The sequence below is a fragment of the Hippocampus bargibanti genome, linkage group LG19 (genome assembly GCF_051943395.1).
Source record: "Hippocampus bargibanti isolate YZ-2025 linkage group LG19, ASM5194339v1, whole genome shotgun sequence".
Lineage (NCBI taxonomy): Eukaryota > Metazoa > Chordata > Actinopteri > Syngnathiformes > Syngnathidae > Hippocampus > Hippocampus bargibanti.
In genome coordinates, this window is record NC_142752.1 from 745,120 (window position 1) to 767,521 (window position 22,402).

At 46.7% G+C, this 22,402-nt stretch overlaps 3 protein-coding genes across 8 annotated transcripts; 1 reads left to right on the forward strand and 2 right to left on the reverse strand.

The window, feature by feature from the left end:
• Nucleotides 1-1,416: 1,416 nt before the first annotated feature.
• On the reverse strand, nucleotides 1,417-7,207 carry tcf23 (transcription factor 23). Of its 2 annotated transcripts, XM_089021939.1 has the most exons (5): nucleotides 7,075-7,207; nucleotides 6,780-6,975; nucleotides 5,524-5,667; nucleotides 4,692-4,856; nucleotides 1,417-2,656 (listed from the first exon to the last, which is right to left on the reverse strand). In XM_089021939.1, exons 1-5 carry the CDS (start codon nucleotides 7,188-7,190, stop codon nucleotides 2,528-2,530), a joined length of 750 nt encoding a protein of 249 aa, XP_088878065.1. In that variant the 5' UTR covers nucleotides 7,191-7,207; the 3' UTR covers nucleotides 1,417-2,527. The 2 variants fall into 2 exon arrangements, with proteins under 2 accessions (XP_088878065.1, XP_088878067.1); XM_089021941.1 differs by lacking the exon at nucleotides 7,075-7,207 and having other exon boundaries at nucleotides 6,780-6,932.
• Nucleotides 7,208-7,380: 173 nt separating this feature from the next.
• Nucleotides 7,381-22,158, reverse strand: ccm2 (CCM2 scaffold protein). 3 transcript variants are annotated; one of them, XM_089021937.1, is made up of 11 exons: nucleotides 21,791-22,158; nucleotides 19,444-19,620; nucleotides 19,277-19,360; nucleotides 18,404-18,587; nucleotides 18,188-18,324; nucleotides 17,837-17,972; nucleotides 17,347-17,404; nucleotides 17,129-17,264; nucleotides 16,893-17,031; nucleotides 16,460-16,805; nucleotides 7,381-7,515 (listed from the first exon to the last, which is right to left on the reverse strand). In XM_089021937.1, the coding sequence occupies exons 1-10, from the start codon at nucleotides 21,818-21,820 to the stop codon at nucleotides 16,501-16,503; spliced, it is 1,386 nt and encodes a 461-aa protein (XP_088878063.1). In that variant the 5' UTR covers nucleotides 21,821-22,158; the 3' UTR covers nucleotides 7,381-7,515; nucleotides 16,460-16,500. The 3 variants fall into 3 exon arrangements, with proteins under 3 accessions (XP_088878063.1, XP_088878062.1, XP_088878064.1); XM_089021936.1 differs by lacking the exon at nucleotides 7,381-7,515 and having other exon boundaries at nucleotides 15,010-16,805; XM_089021938.1 differs by lacking the exons at nucleotides 7,381-7,515; nucleotides 21,791-22,158 and adding an exon at nucleotides 20,703-20,815 and having other exon boundaries at nucleotides 15,010-16,805.
• Nucleotides 7,807-14,873, forward strand: LOC148883434 (lebercilin-like). 3 transcript variants are annotated; one of them, XM_089021935.1, is made up of 9 exons: nucleotides 7,830-8,524; nucleotides 9,536-9,889; nucleotides 10,131-10,348; nucleotides 11,393-11,698; nucleotides 12,647-12,784; nucleotides 12,863-12,935; nucleotides 13,041-13,168; nucleotides 13,730-13,889; nucleotides 13,971-14,873. In XM_089021935.1, exons 2-9 carry the CDS (start codon nucleotides 9,562-9,564, stop codon nucleotides 14,591-14,593), a joined length of 1,974 nt encoding a protein of 657 aa, XP_088878061.1. In that variant the 5' UTR covers nucleotides 7,830-8,524; nucleotides 9,536-9,561; the 3' UTR covers nucleotides 14,594-14,873. The 3 variants fall into 3 exon arrangements, with proteins under 3 accessions (XP_088878060.1, XP_088878059.1, XP_088878061.1); XM_089021934.1 differs by having other exon boundaries at nucleotides 7,807-8,524; nucleotides 9,559-9,889; nucleotides 13,730-14,873; XM_089021933.1 differs by having other exon boundaries at nucleotides 7,816-8,524; nucleotides 13,730-14,873.
• Nucleotides 22,159-22,402: the final 244 nt, after the last annotated feature.

The window sequence follows — 22,402 nt, forward strand, 5'->3', positions numbered from 1 at the left end:
CTAGCTCGATGGAGAGCCGGGCCGGCAATTTGTTCAACGTGAATCCGCTCAGATGAACAGAGGAAAGAAGGTCGATGAAAGGAATCCGCCGCTCATATGGACCACCTCTGCTTGGCTGTGGTTTTTGTTCCTCCCCATTTTGACAATAAAACACGAAGTGGGCTTGTCCCAGGAACAGGTTCGCCCGATTCCTGAACCGCTTCGCCTCAGGGGGTTGTCAGCGGGCGATAGGCGGGGGACACCCTGAACCGGTGGTAGGCACACTCGGACCAACAAGCGTTTGCGCTCACAATCACACCGGGGGACCAATCTGCAAAGTCCCGTTGGCCCTAACCCTAATGTGGTGGGAGGAACCCGAAGTACCCGGAGAAAAGCCACGTGCAAATTCCACACGGGAACGAGCTGAAACTGTACAAAGCGGGTCCGACTTGTTCGGTATCCCGGACTCCAGATGCTCCGAATTAGTCATCGCCACATACTGGCTATGATGCCCCCCCGCCCCCCGCCGGACAGATTGATGGACGTAGCCTTGAACGTTGTATCCGTGGATGCGAGCCCGCGGCGTCCCGGGGAGGCGAGCGCCGTGGTTCCGGGCTCCGGTCCACCTCGCTCGCATATCAACGTGACTTACGAGCTGCTTTGGACTTTGGTGCCGCGCTTTCATTTGTTCGCACTGAGCGTCCCCCCCCAGAAAAAATGGGGGGGGGGGCAGTAAATCAGGAGTGCAACTCCCTAAACAACGTCGGACCGTGTTTCTTTAGCGGTGAAAAGGTGCTAACGTCTGGCAAGTTAATAGGAGGGAGGACCAAGACGACCAGACTGTTTGGAGTACAGTGATACCTTGGCTTACGAACTGAATTGGTCCCCAGATAGAGTGTGTAAGGTGAAAAGTGTGTATCCCAAAGACTAATTTCCCATAGGAAACCATTAAAATGAGAATAATCCGTTCCCAGGTCCCCATAAAACATATACTTCTACTAAATAAGCCTTAAAACTACAGACAATATACCTTATTTTATGCCTGATTGATGGCATATTTTAACCTTGCAGTCTACCTTTGAACTATCAATAAAGTTGAAACGAGTCATAATTTCACTGTGTTTTCTATCCATTTTCCCACTCTCTCTCTCTGTAGTCTGAATGTCTCTTTAATGTTTAAACCAAATCCCCTCACTGCTGCGTTCTTGACCAATCACGTGGCTTTAACCGAAGACTGGGGGCGGGGAATAGAGGACAAAAACAAGCTCATTCGCGAACGACACATCACTCATTGTGGCGCTCCGTGTGTACCCTAAAAAATAGTTCGTATGCCAAGCTAAAATGTTCATAAATTTAACGTTCGTAAACCGAGGTGTTACTGTACAAATCTGAGAGAACGACCCACATTGAAAAAGAAAGCAAAAGTTGACACTTCGACTTGATAGAATGTGCTTTTATTCTTGACACACAAAAGCCGTGACAAATTATTAACTAACTTTTTTTGACCTTTAAAGTCATTCACTGCCATTGCCCAATTTTTTCGGGTTTGGTTTTTCTTGCAGATGGTGCCGATAAAGCACTGGTCAGACCTCTGGCAATGTTTTTCTTCCAGAAGGGGGCAGCATTTTCCCTTTGTCCATATTAGCACTTTGTTACAGCTTCAGCTGTTGTTAAAGCTCTATGTAAAAAATGGCATCATATTTTGTACATCTGCCCCCATTTCAAGCTCAAATAACTCCAGAACCACGTCACTTAGGAATTAACTGTTTTTTTCTGATGAAAGAAGACAGTCTATGGTTTATTTTACGCCGCATTGAATGTTGATGTCGTCCTAAAACTCAATATTCTGTGGGTCCTGGAATTGGAGTGACAATGCCAAAAACCCTGGCACTGGAGTGGACACATTTTTGCATATCATCTGCCAGTCAATGAGTTAAGTGCAAAAAAATGAGGGATTACTGCATATGAATTAATAAATTTGGATTGTATTTTGTATAACCGCCCCCATTTCAAGCTCATATAACTTAGAAAACTTACTCTCTTCTTTCATTGGCAAAAAAAAGAGTTAATTCCTAAGTTTTTGTATTGTATTTTGTACAGCCGTCCCCATTTCAAGCTCATATAACTCCAGACCCATATAACTTAGGAATTAACTCTTTTTTTCTAATGAAAGAAGGGGTTTTTATGTTGAATTGAATTTTTATGTCATCCTAGACCTCAATATTCTGTGGGTCCTGGAATTCGAGTGACAATGACGAAAACCCTGGCACTAGAGTGGACACATTTTTGCACATCATCTGGCAGTGAATGAGTTCATGATAACGCCGGCCAATCGTTTTAGGGCGCAAACTTTTTTGAAATGATTTGATTGTTCATAAGTCCAAGGATGCTCGGATCCAGTTTCCAAGGGCGTCGTCGGAAAGTAGCACATTGAAAGTGGAGACTTACCCAATGGCGGCCATATTTGTTTTCCTATATTGGAAAGAGGGCACTTTTCCATCTCGCCTTGACGAGGGTGTTGCTTTACACCAAAGTTCGGGAAAGGAAGTCATTGCAGTTGCTGTTGCGGGCACTCCTTGTCTCCTTCCAGTCGGAATGCGTCCGTCTGATTGGCGTGGACTCCCGAGAGCGCCTCTGCTACGCTGCCGCAGTAGAGCAGTGAACGCATTGGCCACTTCTGAGGAAAAAGAAAACATTTTAGTCGCGCTAAAAACACACCAAAAAATCGTTTAGTAGTAAAGATAGAAAACAGTGAAATTTGGACTCGTTTCAACTTTGATGGTTCAAAAGCAGAGTGTAGACTGCAAGGTTAAAATATCCCATCAATCAGGCTCCACAAATAACCCGCACAAGCCATCTGTACACTTGATGCAAGAAGCTATCAACCCAACTAAAAAGAACACAATTGATGAGGAACTAGGTAAAATTATGGCAGAGAAAGCACCAACAAGGGATCATTCCTCAAGATGGTGGAAGAAGAAGGCTACGTTCCTCATCAAGTGTTTCATGCTGATGAAAGCGGCCACTCCATTCCATCAAGCCATCAACGACCATCACAAAGGTCAATAAAACGACTTTATTATACAGTACAGTTGATTTCTTTCATTATAATACCAGAGCACATTTATTATACATAAAATAAGGTATATTTTGTGTAGTTTTAAGGATTAGAAAGTAGAAAATTAGATTTTATGGTGAACTGGGAACAAATTATTCTCATTTTGATGGTTTCCAATGGTAAATAGATTTTTGGGATACACACTTTTCGCCTTACACTCTGTCTGGGAACCAATTAAGTTCGTAAGCCAAGGTATCCCTGTACGCTACAGTGAGCTATATTCCACGCGATTGTTTCTGTCCAGTGAACCGAGCGCACTCTGTACTCGCAGTTGTATATCATTGCATTTTTGATATACAGTTGTTGAGTTTATGATGACGTATGACATGTTTCCCTCCATGCTGGTTCTTGAAATTTCCCAATACGACAACGAGAAACGGGGGGAAAATATGGATTGAAGTTGACGCTCTTTTTGCTAACACTAGTTTATAAAGGTGAGTAAGTGGCATTTTTATAACTCATAGAAATGGTCGAGTATATATTCATATCCATAACTACATTTGAAAGCTATTTAAATGCACTTTAATATGATATGGAATTATAACATGTGTGATAAATTATTATTGAAAAATATTGTCACATCTTTACAAAATGGAGGCAGCAAAAAAAAAAAAAAAAAAAAAAAAAAGGCAAATGGCAGAAAAAGAAACGAGTATCTTTAAGTTTTGGTTCACTAATAAACACCAGCAAAATAAATAAAGGCATAGATAGATTGTTGTGTTTTGCTGTAGCAGTTAGAGAAAGTTGACTTGATATCATTTTATTAACGTTTAATTGTGAGCCGTCCATAAGGGGCCGAAATCACCCCCAGTTGAAACGCTTACACATAATTAGCAAATGCAGTTAGCGTTCGACACGAAATGTTTGCTAACACAAATACTCACAGGCATCAAATTATGACGCTAAAATCACCTTTTTGTCTCTTCGGAGTAATATTAATCGTTTGAAACGACTCCGTATCAAAATGTGGACGTACTTGGACGACGCCAAATTACTTTTTTTTTTTTTGGGCGAATCACGCGAACAGGAAGTGACAATTAGAATACAAATTTCAAATTAAAAGCGTAATTGTTTTTTTAATAATAATAACTCAAATAGACAGGAAGCTTGCTATTTCGCTAATAGCTAGCCAGCTAGATAGCTAACAGCGAAAATATAGCTCGCTATTTGTGATTATATCGTATTTATTATAGTAGCTATGCTTGTCTGTGACTGTAAAGTGTCCTTGAGACATTTGAAAGGGGCTTAAAATGTAATGTATTATTATTTTATTATTAATAGATAGCAAATAGATAGCTATCAAGCCAGCTAGATAGCTAATAGACAGCTATTAGATAGCCAGTAAGCCAGCTGGCCAGCTAGATAGATAGCCAGCGAGGCAGGTGGATAGCTAGAGAGCTAGCCAGCCAGCTAGACGGGCCAATAGATAGCTGATAGATAGCTTGCTAGGCACCTGGATAGCTAATAGATAGCTAGATAGATAGCTAGCCACCCAGCTAGATAGCCAATAGAGAGCTAATAGCTAGTCAGCTACCCAGCGAGATAGCCAGCCAGGTAGTTAGCGAGATGTTTTACTACTGAAGCTCATCTTTACCTTAACTGGGTGTAGGTAACCACCCGGTCTTGGTGGTAAGGTGAACTCGCTCAGAGTTCTTCCCTGGTCCAGGATCTGCGTCAGGTAGGCTATGTAGTTGGTCGCCAGAACCAGAACGTCCAGCTTGGACAACTTGGTGTCACGAGGGACTGAAGGCAGAGCATCCTTGGGAACAAATTCAACATAATAATAATAATAATAATAATAATAATAATAATAATAATAATAATCCATGTCATTTATAAGTGCTCAGGCGACCCACCATTTTAGATAGCCAATAGATAGCAAGCTTGATAGATAGCCAATAGCTAGCTAGCTAGATAGCCAACTAGTTATATAGTGAATCGACAGAAAGTAGCTAGCGAGATAGATAGCCAGCTAGTTAGTTAGATAGCTAATAGACAGAAAATCATGATAGAATGTCAACGGTGACAAAAAAATGTGACAGTAAAAGAACAACATTTAATAATAATAATAATAATAATAATAATAATAATAATAATAATAATAATAATAATAATAGTAATAGTAATAGTAATAATAATAATAATACATTTCATTTATAAGCGCCTTTCAAAACTCTCAAGGTCACTTTACACTCACAGGATACATTTTTCTTTGTGGGTGAGCAGTGGCAGCCACACGCGCCAGCGTTCACTCAACTCGGAAGTAACTCGAAGAGCTAAAATATAGGTATCTAGATAGCTAATAGATAGCCAATCAAAACCCATCAAGCCTGCTAGATAGCTAATCGACAGTTAATAGATAGCCAGCCATCCAGCTAGATAGCTCGATCGCTAGCCAGCCAGCTAGTCAGCCAAGGTTAGCGCACCTGCAGGCTGTGGAAGGCCTGACGCAGGCTGCGTACGCGGCTCCTCTCCCGTGCCGCATTTTCTGGCGAGTGATGACGACGTGGGGCGGCAATCGTCAGTTTCTGATCCCTCGATTTGGATCTGGGCCTGCAAGCTGATGGCCCCTTAAAGGTACAAAAACACAATAAAGCGAGAAAAAAAAACATTCAGTGAATGTTTTGGACAATAAATGGTGGAGGTTCAACGGCGACTAGCCTCATGCTAATGGCTAATTCAAACACACATAAATAAAAGTGAGAGCCCGCGGCCCAAGTACAACATCTTCTTCCAAGGACAACTTGCATTTCATCAGCTCGGGGTTGGGGTCAGATCAGGGAGAGCCAATCGAATACAGAGACCCCAAACAGACAGTGATACCTTGGCTTACAAACTTAATTGGTTCCCAGAAAGTGTGTGTAAGCCGAAAAGTGTGTATTCCAAACATTAAGTTCCCACAGGAAACCATTAAAATGAGAATAATCTGTTCCCAGGTCCCCATAAAACATCATTTTCACTAAATAAGCCTGCGAAACTCCACACAATAAACCTTATTTAACGTATAATAAATGTGCTATGGTATTATAAGTAAAGAAATAAACTGTACCGTATAATAAAGTCCTTTTATTTACCTTTGTGATGGTCGTTAATGGCTTGAGGGAATGGAGTGGTTGGTTTCATCAGCATTAAACACTTGATGAGGAACGTAGCCTTCTTCTTCCACCATCTTGAGGAATGATTCCTTCTAAGCTTTGGCAGCTCTATCGTCAGAACAGGCTGCCTCACCATGACGAAAGACACTATGAATCCCTGTACGACGCTTAAAGTTCTCGAACCACCTAGCCTTGAAATCATCAATGGATGACGAACGTGCTTTCTCTGCGCTAATTTTACCTAGTTCCTCATGAATTGTGTTCTGTTTAGCTGGGTTGATAGCTTTGTGTCTCAAGGAGCTCTGGGTTGTACATCTTAGACGTTGTGATATTGCAATAGCAACAGATCCAGGCAGACACATTAGAAACTTCGTTAATAGCTGGTTCCCTTGTATGTACTCTTCAAATTGTACAGACGGCCCGTGCGGGTTATTTGTGGAGCCTTATAATCTCGCGAATTTAACGTTCGTAAAAGTTAGCTAAAGCGTTCGTAAGCCGAGGTATCACTGTAGATGGAAAGCTAGCACACCCATAGCCGTTTCATTGGTTCAAAAATTGCAAATTTGTCCTTGTGTTTTTTTTCTTACCTGATGACACACGTCCCGGTCGCTGTCAAAACCTCGCCTGCGTTTTGGCGGCCATGGCGGGCCGGCGCTGGCGAAGGCCGGCTGGCTCTCGGGTTCCGCCGGTTGGTGGTTCGCGGCGACCAAGATGAGACTCTCCAAAGGATTTCCCGCCATGATGGATGCGGGAAAGAAGCAGATGGGCGCGAATGGCGTTAGCCTTTCAATCAATCCTACAATTAGCGTCGGGGATTGACATTGATGGACTTCCAAGAGTTCTTCAAGGTGTTTGTCCGAATGTCGCTAATAGCAGCGGCACCTGCGGGATCTCGACTGTGAACAAGGGAGGCAACGTCCGTCCCGGCGTCTCTCCGCAGACAAATCAGCATCCATCCAGAGCATTCCGGAAGAAAAAAATAAAAACCAGGACCCCATCCGCCCTCCCCCGTTAGCGCTTGTTCCCTTCTGGAGTGTGAGCTAATGCGGAGAACTTGACGCGGTCCTTATCTCGCCCGCCCGGTCGTACTGATCCTCCCTGGTTGTTTGGCTGCCAAGAGGAGAACGCGGGCGGGCAGTAAGGCCAGGGGGAGTACAGCACAAGAAGGGGGTCCAAGCCGGGATGCTCCGGGGGGTCTTGGGAAAGTGAAAATTGTGGAAACAGCTGGACTCGGGTGGGACGGGGAGGACCGGGGGCACTGCGACATACGCAGCCATGACCAGGAGGTTGAAGGCTTTTGGTCTTCTCATCTTTTTCTTCAGCCTACCCGACAAATCAACCAAAGTAAATTTGTTGTCAAGCACTTGCCTGCCGAGTTTTATGGATGCGACTCGTCCGGAGGTGTCGGTTGTCCTTTAAAGGACAACCGACACGTCCATAAGTCGCCACAAGTTGTGTCCATAATTTGTAAAATCACTTCAAATGACTTCTACTGAGCGCATTTGACAAAGATTCCATGACATTTGGCTATATATAGATAGCTATTAGCCAGCGGATAAATAGCTAATAGCTAGCGAATAGATAGCTAACACCTAGCAAAATTAAATTAAACTATTTGGATGAATAGCCTTTATTGTGGTTCTTTTCATTGTATTTGAGATACAACCTTGACGTCACCCAACGCGGAAGTAACTCAAATAGATAAAAAGCTATCTAGCTAGCGAACAGATAGCAAATAGCTAGCGAACAAATAGCTAATCGCTACCGAATAGATCGCTATTAGCCAGCGAATAGATAGCTAATACCTAGCAAAATTAAATTGAAACTTTTTGATAAATCGCCTTTATTGTGTTTCTTTTCGTTGTATTTGAGATACAAAAATGCAAAGTAACTTTTCAGTCCATGTTTTTTCGTGCACCGCCGTAAACCGAGTCAAACGCGTCATGTTACGACAGACGAACGTGTGACGTCATCGCCCCGGTTCCTACGCAACCGCAGCTAACGATGGCCGACATTCCTGCTCCGCGTCCTCCTTCGTCCTCTTTCCTCTCGCTTCAGTCTCGACTTACAAACTTGGGGTTTCTGCACAAGCCACGCACGCGCTCAAGACGCCCGTGTTGAAATTTGGATCGATAAACAAAGGCAGGGAGGAGACTTTGTTGCACGCTAGCGGACGAGTTAGCTTAGCTATAAGTGTACCCCCAAACCCACCCGACGAGTTTTTTTCCCCACTCTTGAAACGCTTGAACAGTAATGTGACATCGAGCATCGAAACCGCGAGCGGTTCCGGTGGTCTGATGGCCGTAAAGGTGCAAGACGAGGACACCTAACGGTAAGTTCGACCCGCCTCACCTGCACCAATGTTGGGTTGTTTGAACCGAGCGACCCCCTCCCCCCCACACCCCAATTCAGTTTTCCGTTAACCCCCTCCAATGTAACTAACTACTCGGTGGGGGGGGGGGGGGGGGAGAGTGAAAAACACACATTATTGATTGATTGATCGATTGGTGCTTGAGGCCCCAAGTTGTGAGTGTTAGCAGACGGCGGTGAAGGTTTTAACTTAATCCGGTCGTAGGTTGGGTCGCTTCTCAATGGCGGCCCGTCCCGTTTTAGTGGCGAACCAAAGCTTTTAAGGAAGGAATAATAATAATAATAAAAAACATCCGGGACCCAATTGGACAGGTTCGCCCAGGTGAATACAAGAGCGGTTTTTGGCTTTGCGCGGTCGCGTTGCCATGGAGACGCGGCCATTAAGCTGCTGTCAGTCTTGAGGGGGGGGGGGTGTCAGACTGGAGTAAAATCGACTTGCGCTATATTTTAATAATAATAATCATACATTTCACTTTCTATTCGCTGCCTAGCTAGCTATCCAGCCGGCTATCTGTTAGCTATCTAGCTGGCTAGCTAGCTATCAGCTATCAAGCTGCCGAGCTATTTATCAGCTATCTATTGGCTGTCTAGCTGAATGGCTAGCTCCCTAGCTATCCGGCTGGCTATTTATTAGCTATCTAGCTGGCTATCCATTGGCTATCTATTAGCTATATAGCTAGCTATCTTTTAGCTATTAGCTGGCTATCTATTTGATAAATAGATAGCTTTCTGTCTATTTGAGTTACTTCCGGGTTAAGTGAACGTGGGCGAATGTGGCTGCCACTGCTCACCCACAGAAAAACTTTATCCTGTGACTGTAAAGTGACCTTGAGAGTTTTGAAATGCACTTTGAAATGAAATGTATTATTATTATGAGCCTGCTAGCTAGCCTTCTATCTATTTGAGTTACTTCCGGGTTGATTATTATTATTATGATTATTATTCGTCTCCCCTCCCCTCCTATTGGCCACAGTCTCTCCCCTGTGAACCCAAAAGGAAATGGAGTCCAAATGCAGCGCGCCCGAAGACGACTGGGATGACGAGCCAAGTCGGCGCTCCCTCGGCAGCCGCAAGAGTTTGGCCTCCTCCGGCAAAAAGCACAAGCGGTCCAAAAAGTTCCAGGATGAAAAACTGGCTTCCAGGACGGAAATCTACCCGGCCGACCCCGAACGGACGTCGGACGACGAGGGTCGGCGGAGCAAAGCCACGTCGTACTCGGACGACTACGACAACGATTCGGAGCGCTCGCTTTCGCCCGATCAGACGCTGTCGCCCACGCCGCCCACGCGCGCTAACCTGATTTCCAGCAGTTCGCCCTACAATACAGGTTTGCCGCGCACCCGCAAAAGAGCCACAGACATTGACATTTGATAGGGTTTCTATTTGCTATCTATTAGCTAAATAGAAAGCTTTCTGTCTATTTGAGTTACTTCCGGGTTGAGTGAACGCTGGCGCGTGTGGCTGCCGCTGCTCACCCACAAAGAAAAATTTATCCTGTGACTGAAAAGTGACTTTAAAAGCCGCTTATAAATAACATGTATTATTATTATTATTATTATTATGTGCAGGTATGGAGAACCGGGTCCGGTCCCGGCCGCCGCGCCCGGGCCGCAGCCGCGCCACACGGTCGCATAGCAAAGAATCGCTCCCGCCCAAAGATTTGGACCCGCTGACTCGGCAAATGTTGTCGGGCCGTTTGCTGAAAATCAACGAGTTGCGCAACGTGCACGGCGAGCTGCAGCTGCGCATCGCTGAGCTGCAGAAGGAGAATCGCATTCTCAAACAGGTACAGTGAGACCTCGTTTTATGAACCCCTTGGCTCACGAACTTTTCGGTTTATCAACGTTAAATTTTACCTTGGCATACAAACTTTTTTCGGGATACACACGGAGCTGCCGCAGTGAGTGATGTGTTGTTCGCGAACGAGCCTGTTCTTCGAACAACAAAATGGCAGCCGGCTTGTTTTGGTCTTCTATTCCCCGCCCCTCAGTCGTCGGTTAAAGCCACGTGATTGGTCAAGAACACAGCAGTGAGGGGGGGGTGCTTTAAACATTAGACAGTGACAAAATGGATACAAAACAGTGAAATTTGGACTCATTTCAACTTTGATAGTTCAAAGGCAGAGTGTAGAGTGCAAGGTTAAAATAACCCGCACAAGTCGTTTGTACACTTGATGCAAAAAGCTATCAACCCAGCGAAACAGAACACAATTGATGAGGAACAAGATAAAATTATCACAGAAAAAGCATGCGGATATCGTCAAGAGGCAACCTGGAAGTTCGTCATCCATTGATGATTTCAAGGCGAGCCACGGATGGTTCGAGAACTTTAAGCGTCGTACAGGGATTCATAGTGTCTTTCGTCATGGTGAGGCAGCCAGTTCTGGCGATAACGCTGCCAAAGCTTACAAGGAATCATTCCTCAAGATGGTGGAAGAAGAAGGCTACGTTCCTCATCAAGTGTTTAATGCTGATGAAACCACTCCATTCAAGCCATCAACGACCATCACAAAGGTCAATAAAATGACTTTATTATAAAGTAAAGTTTATTTCTTTAATGATAATACTATAGCACATTTATTCTACGTAAAATAAGGTATATTTTGTGTAGTTTTAATGCTTAGAAAATTAGAAAATGATGTTTTATGGGTACCTGGGAACGGATTATTCTCATTTTAATGGTTTCCTATGGGAAATTATTTTTTGGGATACACACTTTTCACCTTACACACACTTTCTGGGAACCAATTAAGTTCGCAAGCTAAGGTATCACTGTATTATTATTCTTCTTCTTATCACTCACAAATCCTGCACGGGATGACTTTTGGCAGCTTCACACGCGTCAGGAAAAGGCTCTTCAGAACTACACGGACGCCGAGAGCAAAATCTCCCAGATGCTATCGTGCCACGCTAACGAGACGCACGTTCTACGCGAGCGACTGCGGCGCACGCGAGAACGCGAGCGCGCCGCCGAGCGCCGCTTGAAGGAGAAGGAGGAGCAGCTGCTGAGGAGCCACGCCGCCGTCGGACGCATGAAGAAGCTGGTGGAACAGCGGGAACTGGGCGCCAGAGAGGAGCTCAGTTCCAAACTGGACCAGGAGAGGGCGCGAACGCACCAGGCCGAGCTCAAAATTAAGGTACAGTAAAGTCTCGTTATATCGATATTCAAGGGAGTCCGAAAAAATATCGATATAACCGGGACTATCGATATATCAGACCCTGTTTGCATGTAATTTTCTCCGTGCGTGCATAGAAATAGTATCGATATAACCGGGACTATTGATATATCCGATATCGATATAACGAGACTTTACTGTAATTGCGTTAAGTTCAGACTCTCTACTTGTTATCTCATTTACCACGGATTCTTTTAAGGCTTAATTAGCGAAAAGTGTGTAACCCAAAAATTAATTTTCCATAGGACACCATTAAAATGAGAATAATCCGTTCCCAGGTCCCCATAAAACATCATTTTCTAATTTTCTAAGCATTAAAACTACACAAAATATACCATATTTTCTGTATAATAAATGTGCTATAGTATTATAATTAAAGACATAAACTCTACTGTAGAATAAAGTTGTTTTATTTACCTTTGTGATGGTCGTTGATGGCTTGATGGAATGGAGTGGCCGGTTTTATCAGCATTAAGCAGTTGAGGAACGTAGCCTTCTTCTTCCACCATCTTGAGGAATGATTCGCTGTAAGCTTTGGCAGCTTTATCGTCAGAACTGGCTGCCTCACCATGACGAATGACACTATGAATCCCTGTACGACGCTTAAAGTTCTCGAACCATCTGCGGCTAGCCTTAAAATCATCAATGGATGACGAACTTCCATGTTGCCTCTTGACAATATCCGAGTGAAGTTGCCATGATCCCTTGTAGGTGCTTTCTCTGCGATCATTTTATCTAGTTCCTCATCAATTGTGTTCCGTTGAGCTGGGTTGATAGCTTTTTGCATCAAGTGTACAGATGGCTTGTGCGGGTTATTTGTGGAGCCTGATTGATGGGATATTTTAACCTTGCAGTATCAAAGTTGGAACGAGTCCAAATGTCACTGTTTTCTATCATCTCGCCCCGCAGGAGCTGGAGAAGAACGCCGAGCTGACCAACGGCAGCCATCACAGGCACCTGGCAGCCGAGAGGAAGAGGACCCTGGCCGCCCACCAGGAGATCAAGACTCTACAAAAGGAGCTGGAACAAGTGGCCAATAAGCTCAGGGTGCCCCCACAATACGCCAAAAGCGCACGTATGGGGAAACAAGAGGCGGACGGCCAACGGTGTGCTGGTCTTTTCCAGGAAAAAGAACGCGAGCTGGAGAGCCGCAACATCTACGCTCACCGCCTGGGAAAAGCCTCGCCCAGGAGAGACGGTGAGCCCAAAGGCAAACGCCTTCGCTCGGTCCAAAAGGAAAAAGAAAAGCGCATCGCTCACTCAATCGGCTCTGCCTTCCTTCTCTTGCCCGGCCAATTAAAAGGCGACAGGCGGACGCAGTCCAAGGCGGTGCAGACGCACGAGCGTAGCAGCAGCCCCGATTTCCCCTCGCCTCCGCCCGCCTCGCTGGAGGACCCGGACTCGGCTCCCGACGGCTACCTGTCGCTCAAGGTAACACGTCCCGTCACGGAACCTTCTAGAGAGCAACTCCGAACTGGATTGCCGACCTGACGGCGAGCCAATTAGTGATGGGAATTCCAGCTCCTTTCAGCGAGCCGGTTCTTTTGGCTCGGCTCACTAAAAAGATCTGGCTCTTTTGGCTCCCAAATAATCATCATCATCATCACAACGCCTTTCAAAACTCTCAAGGTCACTTTTCAGTCACAGGATAAAGTTTTTCCCTGGGTGAGCAGCGGCAGCCACATGCACCAGCGTTCACTCAACCCGGAAGTAACTCAAATAGATCGAAATCTAGCTAGCTAGCTAATAGATAGCGAGCAGCTAGCTAGATAGCAAATAGAGAACTATCTAGCTAGATAGCTTAAGCGGATCGTTCACGTCTGTTTGTCAAATGCGCTGAGTAGAAGTCATTTGAAGCGATTTTACAAATTACGGACGCAACTTGTCCAGAGGTGTCGGTTGTCCGTCCTTTAAGAAGCGGCTCGTTTGCGAACGACACATCACTAAAACCAACGTTTTTGTTTTTTTCTTTCTCTGCTTTGACGCATCCAGCAAGTGAACGGCGTGCACAGCGAGGACAAAGCGAAGCGGGAGCAGCCCGAGAAGACCAACGAAGACCCCAGAGGCTCCGGGGAAGCCAAAGAGGAAGAGGAGGAAGGGCCACCGGGCACTCCGGAGGGCCTTCGGCTGACGGCCAAGACGTTCGGCGCCGGTGAGTGTCGGAACGGGAGCCGCCGCGCTTGCTTTGCTCGCCGTCCGTCCGCTTCCCGTGTCGCTTTGTGCTTCTTCTCAGACTGGGCCAAAGACAAGGAGGGCGGCTCCGCGAGCCATCCCGCCCAGGAGGAAGCGCACCGGCGGACGACGCGTGGCGACGAGGACGTCGCTACCCCCGGCGGGGGCGAGGCGCGTCGCCGCAAAGACCAGCTGCTGGCCAAGATGCGAGAAATCGACCTCCAGAACGAGGGGGGCCGGAACCCCGTCTTCGTCGACTCGTCCGAGTCCAGCACAGGCGCCGCCGGCTCGCCGTCTCCGTCGCCGGGCCGACGCCGGAGCCTTTGCTCCCCGAAATCGCGCGACGACTGGATCTTCGCCGGCTCGCTCGGGCACACGCGCCGCGGCGAGGACGGCGAGCAGGCGCTGGAGGCCATCGGCGTCTTCAGCCTCAAGGAGAAGAACAAAAAGTCGGCGCTGATGCAGCAGCTTTTCGGCTCTCTGGCGACGCCGCTGGCCGAGGCTCGGGCGGCGGAGCTGCTGGACGGCGCGGGGGGCGGGGCCCGGGCGGGGTCGCGAGGGGCGGGGCGTCTCAATTTAGGCCCGCCGGCCGCCCCCTCCGGCACTCGCCACGTGGTGGACAGCCGTCCCGCCGTCCGCGTCATTCCGTCCTTCGACGATGACATCGAGGAGCTTACTTTGTAATGGCGGCGGAGGGGGCGGGGCCACTGACGGACGAATCGTCTCGTCCGGCTGGACTTTTGGCTCCCGTTTGAACAGATTTGCTTTTTTTGAGCGTTTTCAAGACAGACATTTCAGAGTGCAACGATTCGACGCACTCAACTTACGTCGGTATCCAGATTGCTGTCATTTAGCCCTGTCGCTAACAAATCTCTTTATGGCTGCCGCTGCTCACCCACAGAAAAACTGATCCTGCGACTGTCAAGTGACCTTGAGAGTTTTGTAAGGCGCTTATAAATGAAATGTATTCGAATCGAAAAGCGGTTTCCCCTTTCAAACCATTTATTGGTACACCCCCGACTAATTTGCGGGTGTTTTCTTGATTTTTTTTTTGGGGGGGGTGTGGCAGTCAACATTGGACAGAATGACCATCAATTCAATTCATTTCCAATGAGCATATTTATTCTTATTCCGTCAATGCCCGGAGCACTTTTTCCAGCTAATTTATTGCACTTGGCACCCGAGAAAAAAAAGGGCATCTGGTGTTTTTCGGCATTTGCGGTGACATGTGGTTTCCGATTAAATATGTACCCCTTTTTCAAAATGGCGTCTGTACTTTTTGTGGCGACATTTTGAAGTGTTGGCGTTCCACATCCAAATCCAGGAACACATTTCGTAAAGTGGTGTCAACCCTTCTTGCTTGGAATTTATTTTGAAAAATAAGAAAATCCAAAATGGGTTACAGGTAACATCCAACTTACGACCCACTCGACTTACGACCACCCGTACCACACCCTCCAGACCCTATTTTTTTAAATGTAATTCTACACCTGGCACCGCAACACGCTAGCAGGCCGGCAACGCGTACGACAATGTTGGCCAGCCAGCCAGCATGTCACACTTGCACAGCAATCGACCGTGTGATGGCACCAGAAGGGAGGAGTTTGCGAGTCATTTAGCCTCTCAGAAAGTGCTGAACAATGACTCTCTGTGTCTTTGTTGTCATATTATTTATTATTATATTATTATTATTGTTGACTTTATGGTACTTGAGTTGAGTGAACGCTGGCGCGTGTGGCTGCCGCTGCTCACCCACAGAAAAACTGATCCTGTGACTGTAAAGTGACCTTGAGAATTTTGAAAGGCGCTTATAAATTAAATGTATTATTATTATTATTATTATCCTGTGACTGTAAAGTGACCTTGAGAGTTTTGAAAGGCTCTTACAAATGAAATGGATTATAATTAGTATTATGATCATTTGCTAGCTATTTGCTATCTATTAGCTCTGGCTGGCTAGAAAGCTATCTAGCTAGCTATGTATTCACTATCTGGCTGGCTGGCTGGATATCTAGCTTGGTATCGATTGGCTAGCTAGCGAGCTTTCTATCTATTTGAGTTACTTCCGGGTTGAGTGAACGCTGGCGCGTGTGGCTACCGCTGCTCACCCGCAGAAAATATATCCTGTGACTGTAAAGTGTCCTTGAGAGTTTTGAAAGGCACTTATCAATGAAATGCATTATTATGATCAACATTTTGAATGGATTTCGACTTACGACCATTTTGACTTGGAACTCTGTCGTAAGTCAGATGTTACCTGTACATGTGTATGTATGGCTTGGAAGCACTCTTCATTGCGGTGCCTTTGCAGAAAGAGGCCACCGGATGGCGCCAAAGTACTCTGACACCATGTTGATTGAGTTGAGGGGTGAAATCAACGATAGTTTCAAAATACACCCCCTTCCCCTCCAAAATAAAATTGTACACTAATAAACCGGACAAAAACAAACGCATACATCGGCAGATACCGCCGATAAGTGAGTGAGTCTCAAAATCACAACTGCATGTGTCCCTAAGTGCATATTCGATTGCCTTCATGTGACGACTAACCTTCATTGCGCCGATGCCATCAATCCATCGGGTCGGAGAGGTCACGGCACCGCGCCTTCGCCTTCCAGGCTGCAACCCAGCGCTTCGATGTCATTGCTGATGTCGCTGATCATTCGGTCCCACTCGTCGCCTTCCGAGGTCTCGCCGCCTTCCTCGGGGGCCTCGTCCGAGGCGCCGCCACCTCCCGCCGCGTTGTCGCCGTTAGCTTCGGAAACGGCGGCGGCGGCCACCCGCCGGTAGCGACCGAAGCTATCGGTGATGATGCCGCGCCCGTCCTTGACGCCGATGGTTTCCAGGAAGTTCTCAAAATGCTGACTGTCCTTCTCGGGGATGAAAGGACGGAGGCCTACGGCCGGAGGGACGGACGGACGGCGTCTGGTGAACGGTGCGACCGGGACGCTCTCACGCGGAAATGTTTGAGAAGAAGTCGTACCGAGCAGAAGAAACTTGCGGCTGTCTCCGTAAAGCTGCCGCAGGTTGATGCAGAACTCGTGGATGGAGGAGCCGTCGCGGTAGTCGTGCAGCAGGGCGGCAAACTGCTGGATTTCCTGGGACGACAGTTTGGTGCGCAGCTGCGGACGGCAGCAAAAACAACAGCCGATTAACTCATTAACTGCCATTCGCAAATGTATTGGGCAATTGAAAATATGATGATCAAAGTGGCCATACGGTGGTCATGTAGTCCTGTAGCAGCTCGGCGGCCGTGGTGCTGAGCTCCCCTTCGCTCGCCGTCTTGGCCTGAGGGGAGGCGGGCCCAGAAGCCGGCGGGGAGCCGCTATCCGCTTCCATTGATGCCTGGAATGGACTGAAGTGGGGGTTTGGGGGTTCAAATCCCATCCGTGACATTGACGTGCAATGTGAAGAAAAATGAGAAGGTGAGCGCTTACAAGGGGCCGTCTTGGCCTTCAAACGCCTCTTTCACGTCCACTTTGCTTGACGAGTCATCTAGGAACAAAGTACTGTATTTATTCGAGTACAACGCGTCAAGTTTTCTGACCGAAAAACACTCAAAGTTTGGGTGCGCGTTATAAACGAGGCCTGGGGGGAAAATTGTCATATACAGTAATAGCGCAACAATGAGTGATGTGTTATGTCATGTGGCTAGCTAGCTATCTGTTAGTTATATAGCGAGCTGGCTAGCTGTCCAACTGGGTATCCATAGGCTATCTATTAGCTAACTAGCTTTCTATCGATTTGAGTTACTTCTGGGTTGAGTGAACGCTGGCGCGTGTGACTGCCGCTGCCCACCCACAAAGAAAAACTTAAAAAGGCGCTCATAAATTAGATGTTATTATAATGTGGGCAATCCATATTTTTAAAGCGTGACGGTGAATCGGCTGATTGTCCGATTGTTGAGGGTCAGTTTTGAGGGCTTACCGCTGTAGAGAGAAAGATGTCTTGTGGGCGTGGTGGCGCCGTCAAAGATGGCTCTGTCCAAGAAGTCGATGGTGGACTCGGTGTAGACGATTTGAAAGACTTGGCTGAGCAGGAGGCAAAGCTCCTCAGCGGCTGCCTAGCATGCATAACCATCTTTCAGCAATATTCAATCCACATGCTATCTAGCTGGCTATTTGCTTTCTATTTGCTGTCTATGAGCTAGCTATCTGGCCACCTATATGGCTGGCTATCTGGCTAGATACCTAGCTTGCTATTTCCTATCTATTTTCTGTCTATTAGCTAGCTATCTGGCTGGCTATCTGTGAGAGGAAGCAAATTGTGGTCACACACTTTGTCGTCCACGGCGAGGACCAGCAGGCAGCACACTTCCACCAGCACGGCTCCGCTCTCAGACAAGGAGCTCAGCGTCTGGGATTTGTTGAGATCGGGACAGGAGCTGGGACAAGGAGAGCCTCCGGATTCCTGAGCTGAGGAACGCAAGAAGATGGCCGGCGCCGTTCAATCGGCATTGTGATTGGGCGCGAACGCCGGCGTGACAGTCCGTACCCGTCTTGATGACCACCAGGTGCAAAGCGTCGTCCCGGATGTAGGAAACGGCGGATATGTCGTGGATGGGCACCCTCAGGATGATGTCTTCGCCGTCGCGCCACACGAGCTTGACGTTGTACGCCGACAAACTCACCACGGCGTCCTGCTCCGAGGTCAGCTGGCCCGCCAACTGATGCGCCTTCTGCCCACAGGAGTCAAAATTCCGATTGCGAGTGGCTAAAAATAGCAACGCGAGTCTCCCGCAAGTTTTTATCATCATAACAATAACACATTTAATTTCTAAGCGCCTTTCAAAACTCCCAAGGTCACTTTACAGTCACGGGATCAGTTTTTCTTTGTGGCTAATAGACAGATAATAGATCGCCAGCTAGCCAGCCAATGAAGTGTATTATTATTATTATTAACTATCTGTTAGCTGTCTGGCTAGATGGCTCTCTAGCTAGCTATCTATTAGCCGTCTGGCTAGCTATCAAGCTAGCTATCTATTAGCTATATGGCTGTCTATCTAACTAGCTAGCTGGCTAGCTACCTCTTAGCTATCTAATATCGAACAGATAGCTGGTTGGCCGGGTATCTATTAACTGTCTATTGGCTAGCTATCTGTTGGGTATCTAATAGCTAGCTGGCTCACTTTCTATCTATGTGAGTCACTTCCGGTTTGGCACGTGTGGCTGCCGCTGCTCACCCGCAGAAAAACTGATCCAGTGACTGTAAAGTGACCTTGAGAGTTTTGAAAGGCGCTTGTAAATGAAATGTATTATTATTATTATTATAGATAGCTAGTTCGTCAGCTTGATAGTTCATAGCTAGCTAGATAGATAGCGAGCTAGCCAGCTAGCCAATGACCCGGGTCGATTCTTCGCCACTTACTCTTGCATTGTCGATGAGCTGGAGGACTTCAGTCCTGCTCGCTGGGTTCAAGTATCCCGGCACCGAAGTCAACTGTCCCAAATACTGGAAAGAAGACAGCAGCCAGTTGTCAATAAAGTTTCGGGTGAGAGGTTCTTCTCTTATTTGAGTGGCCGTTTAACCCTCACTTTGACTTCCTTCTCGATGTAGTCATTGAGCAGGATGTCAGGGTCGATGCGGTGGTCAGGTTGCGAGAGAGAGACCGTGTGGAGTGCCCGGCGCTCCGCCGACTTCTCCTGTGCCTTTTTGTCCCGTCCCTTTTCGCCCTTCAGGAAGACCCGCTTGAAGGGTGACACGATGCCAGGCTGGACAAAAAAAGGGGCGAGGGGGGTGAGCCGGGATACTTGAAACATGCGCTTTCAAACCCGGATCTGTTCACGACAAGGCGGGGGAAAACCGAATCCAGTCCATGTGTGCGTCCCGGGGTCCGAGTCTCGCTCACATCACGAAGGAACTTTGGGGGGGGGGGGGGGGGGGGGTCATCAGCAACATGAAGGAAAACCCCATCACCAGGATAATCTGGCTAGCTATTTGCTGTCTATTAGCAAGCTATCTGGCTGGCTACCTGGCTTGCTACCGAGCTGGCTATTTGCTATGTATTTGCTGTCCATTAGCTAGCTATCTGGCTGGTTACCTGGGTGGCTACATAGCTGGCTATCTATTTCCTATCTATTAGCTATCTATCTGGTTGGCTATCTGGTTGGCTACCTAGCTGGCTATTTATTTGCTGTCTATTAGCTAGCTATCTGGCTGGCTACCTAGCTTCCTACCTAGCTGGCTATTTGCTATATATTTGCTGTCTATTAGCTAGTTATTTGGCTGGCTACCTAGCTTGCTACCTAGCTGGCTATCTGCTGTCTATTGGATTGGATTGGATTTGCCTTTATTAGTCTCACAGTGGAGAAATTTACATTTCACAGCAGCAAAGTGATGAAAGGAATTATTACTATTAGCTATATATCTGGCTAACTGGCTATCTAGCTAGCTGTCTATTAGCTATCTATTTAGCTAGCTAGCTACTAAATATCTCGCTAACTATCTATTAGCTATCTAGCTTGCTTTCGATCTACATATTTGAGTTATTCCGGGTTGAGTGAACGCTGGTGCGTGTGGCTGCCGCAGCTCACCCACAGAAAAAAAAACGTGAGTGTAAAGTGGTCACTTTTGAGAGTTTTGAAAGGCGCTTAGAAATCAAATGTATTATTATTATTATTATTTTTATTATTATTATTATTATTATTATTATATGGCGGCAAAAGGCAGGAGAGCAACTCACTGGTCTCCATGGACACTGAAAACAAAAGAACAAGTAACCACTACTGCCCCAAGACTTCCACAATGTGTTCTGCGCAGGGTTCTCAAGCAGTACAGGATTTAAGGACCTTACCTCGTACTCCATGCAACCAAATGCCGTTGCTCGGAAGTCGTTTTTTTCCTCTTATGACCCGTCGCTTGACTTTACGCTCGCACAAAGTGACTTACGGCGAGACGCCACGACAACAAAAAAAGGGAAGACGTTGCCTGAGAGGAAGCGGACTGTGATGAGGACACTGTGCAACTAGACCACGAAGCAAGTGTGCAAACAACCGCTGCATTATTTAACAAAAGCTGGCTTCACGTGGCCACTGTGTGTTCCATCGAGAAACGTGAGCTCGCAGCTGTTAAATTTCAGCTCGTTTCCGATCCGCATCGGAATCAATTTCATTGGTTTGTGAGTATTACAGCACTGGGTAGCTCATTCAGCCAGAGACCATTACACCCACACTGCACGAAGGAGAGGTACCGCCGCTCGTTCCTACCGACTTGCTGTCAGGCTTTGCAATTCTCAATAATCACATTCTGATTATTCGAAGGCGAATCGTTTATTGCTTTTCACGTTCATACGCTCCCGTTTAGTCGTCGAATTGAATTAACGGGTTGTCATTGATCCAAACAGCTAAAAGCTCGAACGATGATGTTCGATCCCACTGGAGAATGAATGACTAGGGTAATGAAGGTCGTCTTCTACTCGGCTCGTCGTTTTCCAAAAAGCACAACTCACTATCGCCGCCAAGTGGCACAAACGATAAGTGCACGACCCACGACATCACTAGAATGGACGACCGACGAGCCACAATCAATTAAATAGATGAAATTCATAAGCTAAATACGACTCGTTCCTGTAGTGTATCGAGAAACCCGTTTAAAGTATTTTAGATCTGGATGAGGTGACGTTACTGGAGCTAACTAAATAAAGCTAAATGTCAGCGCCATGGTGCGAGACATGGGAGTTTTATCGGTCCGTGGACACTCTCGTTTTATGAATACCGACTTATTTGGCAGAAAAGAGAGACGTGTAAATAGTTCCGTGAGTGGTTTTACGAAAGTGGATAAACTTTGGCGTCAAAGCCGCCTGGTTCGGCGAGCTAGAGCGGGTTAGCATGCTAATCAACCATAGGGAGTGGGTGGCTGGCTGGCTGTACAGTGTCAACTTGCCTTTTTCACCTTTTTTACATCTTCCTCCATGTCGACGACGAGGTCCTCTTCTTCATATTCTGTTCGACGCCTCCCCCACGACTATCCGAGTGCGATACGACATACTCAAAACGAATATTCCGATAGCTCCTTCCGACGCTAGCTTATCTTGCTAGCTTAGCACGGGTGAAGATCAACAATTAGCGCCATTCTCGTTTTTGGACGCGTCCAGAAGTTCTTTGGCGGAAAGGCGCCATACGAGCCTTCCGATGTGAATCGAAGCAATTATTTAGCTACGCGTGTCGTACAAAACGCTCGCGAAACAAAGTCGAACAAAACAATCGAAACTTTTCAACGGTGCCGCCATTTTGGGCGTCGAATGCGGTCAAGTACGCGCGGCAGCGCCCCCTTCGGTCAAAAATAGCTAGCTATCTGGTTGGCTATTTATTTGCTGTCTATTAGCTAGCTATCTGGCTGGCTACCTAGCTGGCTATCTATTTGCTATCTAGTAGCTATCTATCTGGCTAACTGACTATCTAGCTAGCTATCTATTAGCTATCTATCTATCTATCTAGCTAGCTATTAAATATCTCTAACTATCTATTCGCTATCTAGCTTGCTTTCGATCTACAT

Bases quoted from the DNA above. Each gene is read 5' to 3' on its own strand.
- LOC148883434 (XM_089021934.1), top strand. From the start codon at position 9,562: ATGGAGTCCAAATGCAGCGCGCCCGAAGACGACTGGGATGACGAGCCA. The intron at 12,785-12,862 runs GTGCCCCCACAA...GGTCTTTTCCAG, and splicing joins AAGTGGCCAATAAGCTCAGG to GAAAAAGAACGCGAGCTGGA. The intron at 12,936-13,040 runs GTGAGCCCAAAG...GCCAATTAAAAG, and splicing joins AGCCTCGCCCAGGAGAGACG to GCGACAGGCGGACGCAGTCC.
- ccm2 (XM_089021937.1), bottom strand. From the start codon at position 21,820: ATGGAGGAAGATGTAAAAAAGGTGAAAAAG. The intron at 18,325-18,403 runs GTACGGACTGTC...TGCGTTCCTCAG, and splicing joins CCTGGTGGTCATCAAGACGG to CTCAGGAATCCGGAGGCTCT. The intron at 16,806-16,892 runs GTACGACTTCTT...CTCCGGCCGTAG, and splicing joins CCGCAAGTTTCTTCTGCTCG to GCCTCCGTCCTTTCATCCCC.
- tcf23 (XM_089021939.1), bottom strand. From the start codon at position 7,190: ATGGGGTCCTGGTTTTTATTTTTTTCTTCCGGAATGCTCTGGATGGAT. The intron at 5,668-6,779 runs GTAAGAAAAAAA...TGTACCTTTAAG, and splicing joins ACCGGGACGTGTGTCATCAG to GGGCCATCAGCTTGCAGGCC. The intron at 4,857-5,523 runs GTGCGCTAACCT...TTTGTTCCCAAG, and splicing joins AGGCCTTCCACAGCCTGCAG to GATGCTCTGCCTTCAGTCCC.